Source organism: Corticium candelabrum, chromosome 5, assembly GCF_963422355.1.
Source record: "Corticium candelabrum chromosome 5, ooCorCand1.1, whole genome shotgun sequence".
Lineage (NCBI taxonomy): Eukaryota > Metazoa > Porifera > Homoscleromorpha > Homosclerophorida > Plakinidae > Corticium > Corticium candelabrum.
Window position 1 is genome coordinate 6967316 of NC_085089.1, and position 8248 is coordinate 6975563.

The following is an 8248-nucleotide window of genomic DNA, read 5'->3' on the forward strand; positions in this document are numbered from 1 at the left end:
CACATTGATTCATACCAATTTAAATATGAATATATATTATACTAATGTCAGTTACATAAGAAAACACATTTGCTGCAGTACATTATTCTAAATCGACAAAAAACAACTTCATTGCTGTTGGCTGTCATAATTTGAGTGTGTGTTTCTCTATTAATTAAAAATTACTTAATGTAATCTATTTGCCTTCATTCTCTGTTTCATTTCCACATATTGCTGCAAGTCTTCCTTGCTGACTGATGGCTGCAAGTTTTTCAAAGCAATCATAAAGTCACTCTCGGAAACAATGATTGGTTCCTCATCTTCTTCCCCTTCTTGTGATTCTATTACAAACATGGAAATAGAAATGTTAAAACTCACACAAACACATATCGGCCTGTTCACACACAGCTACATGTTATGACCTTCAAATTCTTCGATTTTCCTTTTCATAGCATTGAGCACTGCATCAGAACAGAGGGCATAGAAATCAGCACCTGTGAGGTTCATTGGGCACAATTTGACAAACTCAGTGAGATCAAAACTCTCCTCGATATTAAATCTACAAAACCACAACCTAATTGACACTACAATCTCCACGAACAATGTCACCACGTTACTTCCTAGTCAATGCAATTAGAATACTGAGCTGTGCCTTGTAAGAGTCTGGTACTCCCAGGTAAATGAGGCAGTCAAACCTACACGGATCAGGTAAACAACAATTGTCCACTCACATAGTTACAACAACAACAACAACAACAACAATAATAATAATAATAACAAACCAACCAACCAACAGCAAGAACAACAACTCAACAACACAATGCACATTTGCGTCATTTGTAACTGACCTTCCAGGTCTCAAGAGTGCGGGATCAATGAGATCCGGTCGATTTGTTGCACCAATCACAAACACGTCCTCCACCTTGTCAATGCCATCCAACTCAGTCAACAGTTGAGAAACGACTCTGTCATTGAGACCAACTTCAAGTGACATTTCACAAGACACTAACAAAAACATTACCTATCCATCACTCCACCTGAATCTCCACTTCTTCCTCTGTTGGGAGCCAACGAATCCAATTCATCAAAAAAGATTACACAAGGTCTAGCATCACGAGCTCGACCAAACACTACAACAGCAAGTAACAGTAATAAAAACAACACCGACTCATAGCACACAAAAACTAGCAATGAAATATGCAACTTTACCTTCTCTAACATTCTGTTCACTCTGACCAACATACATATTGAGAAGTTCCGGACCTTTGACACTGCACACAGACAAACCATTACTCAATACAGCACTGATACTACACACAACTTAGCTAGCTATTGATTTATAATTTAATACATTAAATGCATGTTTGTTATTCCCTCTATTCCTGATATCAATAGTAATAAAGTCATTCGGAACAAGGAGCATACGGTCAAACAACATAGCAGCGTTCCGCAAACATCAAGCTACATTGTAATTAAATCGTAAATTCCCACACCTGAGAAAGTTGAGAGAACACTCGGTTGCAACAGCCTTCGCCAGTAAAGTCTTTCCACAGCCTGGAGGTCCATACAAGAGAACACCTTGACATTATACAACACATCAGAGTCTAGAACAACCTTGGCTTACTCCCCATACTAAATACCTGATCTCCTGAGGCTTTTAGCAAACAACTCAGGGTGATCCAATGGAAGCTGTATTGTCTCAAAGATTTCTTGTTTTGCCTCGGCCAAACCACCGACATCATCCCACGACACGGTTGGCACCTTCATGCAACAAACACGTTTCCTAACATAAAACCTTGCTAATTCTGTTTAGTACTAACTTTAGGGGCCCCAATTGCATCAGAATGGGCTGCCTGCAATAAGCTCAGAGCTTCTTCAAAGTCTCGCATTCTAAGTTTTGCCTTCGCACTACAAATAGATTCTTCATGACTGCAGGAAAGTCCTTCAGTTCGTGACTCGACACTCAAGAGTCCTCCTTTGGTCTCTGGCCTGACACTAAACGATGGCCCACTGCACACATATTTAATACACCAATTAAATGTTGCTGAACTAGTTAATTTAAAGATATTTGGGCACCATTCTTTGGTTAAACGCTGATATGCAGCACGTGTTGCATGAGAATAGAGAGAAAATAGATCTCCGAGTACCATGCCCTACACAACCATCGTAAGAAACCAAATGCAAAATTACCCACATGTATCTCACAGCAGTGTGCTGAGCAAGTTCAGTTAGAGACACATCTAGCAGACATAACAAAGGACACATTAATTAACAATAAAATTCATTGACATCTGACAATCTAGCTGGCAAGTACCGTCCAACAATTGGAAATTGGTATGTAACTGAAGTAACTACTACAATAACTGTGAATTTGACAAAACCTTTATGAAGAGGTACACGACTTGCAAGAGCCATCAGCATATCTCCTCTTTCGTCGGCATTAGGAGCCTATACAACCACAACCAAATTTGAACAACAAACAAAGACAAACAAACAAGCGGGTATTTTGACAGATGAGAAAAAACAAACTAGTGAACAAACACACCGATCTAATGTAAAACCAACATGAATGTAGACAAACAATTAGATACACAAGCAAACAGACTGATTACACTATTGTGCCTCTATTCAAACAAACAGACAAACTTTTTAAATTAATGATGCATCTCCACTTGTTGTGCTCTAAACTGGTTTAACATAATACATATTTAAACCTAAAGAAGGGTCTCAACTTACAACTTTAGTCCCAGACATTGATATAGTCTTCCAGGATGTTTTCGTTTGTCATGTCACAGAACATACGTACGTGTAAGGTTGGACCAACTAAATTATTTGATGATCAAATATTTGGACATAAAACCTGGACAGACCAAAAGAAATTAAAAGTAATGACCGTGTCACATTTTGAGCATGTGCAGTTTTCATTGCACTGCATACAAATTTGAGATGACAAAACGAACACTAAAACAAAAGAAGCTGATACCAAGCAAAACACGGTAACAGTCGCTGGACCACATGCATTATCAACACTTGTGGAGTCATTGATATGTAATTGTAGGATATATAGACTAACAAGTCATTTTACAGCAAGCATAATATCACTGCGCATGCTCACATCAATTTTTATTTTGATCAAGCTCATGAGCATCGAGAATTCTGGCCTAAACGTGGTAGACAATGCATTGGATTGCATCAAAACAATGATAGAAGAAACAGTGACGTCACTGATGTACAGTAGGAAAGAAAAATTCTTAGGGAAGTAGGCACCGTTTACCTGCATGAACCCAGGAAGAGACCACGACTCCTTAAACATTCGGAACCAAAATGAAACCTGAAAAGGATTGAGAAAACGGGCAGAAACTGTCCAATTTGGAATGATGCGTCTACGGTAATGGAAGACAACTGGTTTTCATACCAGAAATGAGTTTATATTATTCAAGCATCCTCCAAAGAACAAGGAATAGAGTAAGAAACAAGACAAATGCATCAAGGTCCATCTTGAGTGGCACATGTTAGCATCACGTGACAGTAAAGTAAACCTAAACAATTTAAGTTAAATGACCTCTGATCTAGATTCAGTTAAACAGGTCTAAAGCCCGCAGGCTCAAACATATTTATACTTAAAAACTGTTTAACATGTTTAAGTTCTAGTGGAGACATTGCACACCCTGAGACAAAAAAAAAACAGACAAAGAAACAACTCAAATCTATAGAAGGATAAGGAAACTTTCAAACAAAAACTAACCACAAAGCAATTGTATATGGATACTAAACGATCGTACCTCCATTTTGACCTCGTGTAGAAACAAGCTATGCATGTCTACAGATATAGCCGTTGGATTACAAGATGCTGCGATCACAATCACTGGCCATCGTCTTTGAAAGCAATTCAAACACAATTCCATGTAATTAAAACTAACTGGCACAACAAACAAAGTCCGACTTCAATGTACACACACCTGCATGTTTCCAATGCTTTCAAGTTTGCTTCCAAAACCGTTGCGATTCGTGGCTCTGTTAATAAAAATTACGTCACAATGTTGTGAGTAACATTCACACTTCACTTGCCATCAGTTAATCCCGTTCTATCTTTTCCTAAAGCCTCAAAGTTACTCAGCAAGAGAACGCATGGTGCACAAAGTGCGGCTATCACCATAAGACAACTGAGTGACGAACTAAAAATTATTAGTAAATAAAAACCTCACCCCGAAAGAAAAGAGCTGACAGTTTCGCTTCCGTAGCAGCTGGTGTGTCACAGCAGTACTCATAGCAGTCCGCCTAATTACACACTAACTCTGTTGGCGTCACAATCAGGAAACTGTTGCCACGTACTTCCACAGCATGCATGTTGAGACCTCTGACTATAGCTTTAACTACAGTACCCATCCCGACACCAAGAGGTCCCATCATCAATATGTTACAATGGATAGGCTTTGAGTTTGCTCTACAAACAAACACCACTCACACAACAAACATCATCGAAGCTACAACTGACATACAGCTGCAACATCGACGGCCGAATTATGTCTCTAATTTCACAGACTACTCTCTGCAGCCCTTCTGGTTCATCATCATGCCAAAGGTCTAACAAAAAGACAACAGTGTGGCTCATAGATAGCTCACACAACAAAACTGTATCACAAACATGCCTGGAGGATCATAGCACGACCAACTTTCATTCTCTGGAGGACACAAATAACAGTCCATTGACACAGGAATGTAACTATAGGTGGGTTTAGTCTCCTACAACAAACACTTGTTTGTGACAATGTTTCAACTGAATGAGTAATCGTGTTTCACCAGCTTGAAATCACATGCATTGTCCACAAAATACGTTGTAAAGCCACCTGTAACAGGAGCAATGCCTTGAACTTGAAAATAGACTAGATTTCTACACATGGTAATGAGAGCAACATAAAGCAAGTTTATAAAAACAAGACAAGAAAGCAGCAAACCCTGCATAATGCTGCGCACTGTCATAAATACTGTTCCTCTCTAGAAACACAAATCATCTTATCACAAAATCCATCGTACAAGGTAATGAATACAATAATTTTAATTAATTAAATAATTTGGATGTAAATCTAGTATTGCCACTAGAAGGTATTGCCACTAGGCAATCTCTAATACCTGCACAATACAATAATAGCTGGTGTTAGAGTGAAAGTAGTTAGTGCAATTAGCATTACTAAACAGCTGTACATCACCAACAACTGCCTTGACAGTGATGAACACCTTCACACAGCATTCGCTTTCTGAAATCCTCAAGCCTTTAATTTCTATGTAAAGCCCTATCGCATGCGGCCACATTGATAATAGCACCTACTGGGTTAGTCACCAATAGTTATCACATCAAGGTTCCACAACTCTGAGCAACTGGTCAACTCAGCCAGATATGTACACTAGCACTGAATAGCTAGAAGGCTAGTCAACTAGCAAGCTAAATAATATATAGAGTATCAAAAATGCAACCCTACAGTTGCAGTACATGATATTACTTCCATTCATGTTGGCTATAGAACAACCTCAATTATCCGGACAAATTCTGTGTCCCCGACTTTTTGCGTTCCCGGATAAAGAACTACTAGAATCCAATTTCACTTTGTACTAATACAGTGTAGGTACAGCATCTCACAATGAGCGAATACATAACAGACAACACAATAATCTAATAAATAGGCAGCTGTTAATGACTCTTCTAGTGACATGAATGTACATTACATAAGTGTGGAAACAGAATGTGAGAGTGTGGTCGTACAGTGTACAGTGGAGAAAAATTAGTTGATATTTATCAACTTTTGATTATCCGGACTTCTAACCTGTCTCCGGAGAAGTCCGAATAATCGAGGTTGTACTGTACAAACAAAAACATTAAGACTGTCGCATAACACTTACCCTTTACTGGTACACAGAAAACATCTCCTTGATTCAGCATCCTATTAACCCAATAAAATCAATCACATGACAAACAACAACAACAGAATGTCACCAAACTCATCATACCTTTGAGTTTTGAAAAATGCTTTAACGTGCTCACTGTAGTCTGTAGTGATATCTGAATTTGGAGCTCTGACAAGTACATAATGAACTTCAGTTGCCTTTGGAGGAATAACGTGTTCTAGAAAGTCAAGACTTGAACTAAAGTAATTATACTAAACAACACTATCATATACCAAAGCCAGGAGTAATAACACTTCGAGCATCCTACAACAAATTATAAGATTCATTACTACAAGGTACAAGAAATGAATCTATAAACACAAACCTCAACAATTACTCTAAATTTATCAAGAATGGCTGGGAAGGCCGATGTCATGTTGAAATAGAGATAAGCGTTGAGATAGATGATATCATCCCCTACAGCTAACAGGTCTCCCGTTATGCTGTTTCGTGCAGTTGTTGAACGTGATCTGTAACGTTTCACTGCTTGGTCTTGACTAGGAACAAACTTCTGAATAGAAAAGACCTGAACAAAATGTTTACTTGTCATATCATCTCTAGTCTGTTCTGTGTATTCCGCCGGTTCTGTATATTCCGAACGAGGATCTTCTTCTTTGACACTAGCAAAACTGTTACATGGAGTTTCATTTGTAATTGTAGTGGCACTAATAACAACCCACGATCCTGCTTCTAGTCCCAGTCTCTCCAAAGTATGCTGTCTCAATCCAACAACATGACAACTATCTGCTTTTACTTTGAGCTCATCTGTTAGATGCTGTTTCATAGCTTTTGTCAACCCATAAATTCGCCAAGGTTTCAACGAGCAAGGCAGCCTGCACACGCTAGATTGTCGTCTGTCATATGAACTAGCACTACAAAATGATGAGGATGAGACAGAGCTGTAAGTCTTCACGCTGTCAACATCCCCTGGTCTACTCCTTTCCTTTTCAGTCTCTGCATTAATATCTATTACTCGCACTTCTGTGTTAAGACAGAGTATCCCTTTGTCTACAGGTTCACAATCCACAACATGAACAGCAGCCAAACCGTCCAATGCAACGTCCTTCTCGTTTTGTGAGTAATCTACACACAGGCGCTCTTGACACTCTGCGTGTACTTTACAGCCTTTCTCTAATGCCAATTTCAACATGTAAGCGAGACTGTCTGGTGCAATATGTGTAGGTTTCGACAACACAACACGTGTCAAACCAATTTGTTCTATTGGGACTCCCTCCATTCAAACTTGCATTTCTTTATCCAACTCTAATCTTCTTGGCCTCCAAACAAAAAACAGCAGTCTTGAGTTTCAAACACATATCTCCGCCATTACACAGTTGCGCATGCGTGACGCTAAGACGATAGAATGTCAAGACGAGAGAAATGCTGTACGTAACTTGCAGCCCAACTTAAAGTATAGTAGTGCGGCATATGGGGAAAATTTGCCGGTTTTCTCGGTAATGGTTTGAAATCCGTCTAGTCGGGTATTTCCCTTGCTTTACGTAATTTCGATAGGGACAACAAGCATGCAGTCTTTCTCATCGAGTATATCTAATCAATTTGCCATCCAGTATGGAAACAAGGGAAATTATTCTAGACTGTCAACTGTAGGCTATTCTCGACTCTCAATTCAATAGAGAACGGAAATGACTTCAAAGTTAAATTCTAGACTAGCTACTGTACTGATGTGATTGTTTGTCTTTCAAGTACAGACACAACTCTTCTCTACAGACTACATCATTTGTGGCAATTAGTGCTGTTTAATTAATGCAGATCTACAAGCTGATAACTGCAGTAAATTCTTTTAGAAGCCGGTACACTTGCTGCTGGGTTCAACTTGCCCAGCATCATTGATTAGACAGGAAGAATTAAATTAGATAGGCGGCCTGACTGGGTTAGTATTCCGCTCACATGACTAGAACAAAACATATTCTACTAAATACTCGAATTCCAGAATTTTGCATGAGATCAAGACACCTTGTGAGACCTACTCAATGTAATTTTTCAAAATTGAGTGAAACTCACGCCAATAAATCATGAGAGTTGGACAGGTATGTGTACAATTACAATAACGTGCAATGTTTCTCATTGGAATGATGTCATGCAAGCAAAGATGAAGGCACTGCTGAAATTCACCTACAACGCTAATGGTAAATAAACGCAGTCGAGTTATGACAAAGTGAAAACAAAGCTAGAAAAAAAAGCTAGAAAAAAACTACCACAGAATAGGCCTAGAATCAGAAGGATACACTGAAATAAGTTGTGTATTAAATAAATAAAACTAGAATACATAACTCTAAACTCAACTCATATCTAGGTAGACAACCTTTGT

General features: G+C 38.8%; 1 protein-coding gene across 1 annotated transcript; it reads right to left on the reverse strand.

Moving 5' to 3' along the window:
• Nucleotides 1-10: 10 nt before the first annotated feature.
• Nucleotides 11-7250, reverse strand: LOC134180496 (peroxisomal ATPase PEX6-like). Its single transcript, XM_062647662.1, has 25 exons — nucleotides 6245-7250; nucleotides 6153-6183; nucleotides 5983-6097; nucleotides 5875-5915; nucleotides 4935-4974; nucleotides 4780-4870; nucleotides 4629-4722; nucleotides 4479-4563; nucleotides 4312-4423; nucleotides 4185-4257; nucleotides 4048-4125; nucleotides 3939-3993; nucleotides 3762-3855; nucleotides 2361-2427; nucleotides 2185-2219; nucleotides 2056-2132; nucleotides 1800-1989; nucleotides 1620-1740; nucleotides 1473-1557; nucleotides 1189-1250; nucleotides 1001-1109; nucleotides 828-944; nucleotides 597-674; nucleotides 402-538; nucleotides 11-320 (listed from the first exon to the last, which is right to left on the reverse strand). The coding sequence occupies exons 1-25, from the start codon at nucleotides 7154-7156 to the stop codon at nucleotides 166-168; spliced, it is 3054 nt and encodes a 1017-aa protein (XP_062503646.1). The 5' UTR covers nucleotides 7157-7250; the 3' UTR covers nucleotides 11-165.
• Nucleotides 7251-8248: the final 998 nt, after the last annotated feature.

Coding starts and splice junctions, on each gene's coding strand:
- LOC134180496 (XM_062647662.1), bottom strand. CDS start 7,156: ATGGAGGGAGTCCCAATAGAACAAATTGGTTTGACACGTGTTGTGTTG. Junction 2,220..2,360: donor TCGTGTACCTCTTCATAAAG/GTTTTGTCAAAT, acceptor TATGTCTGCTAG/ATGTGTCTCTAACTGAACTT. Junction 1,741..1,799: donor ATGCAATTGGGGCCCCTAAA/GTTAGTACTAAA, acceptor TGTTGCATGAAG/GTGCCAACCGTGTCGTGGGA.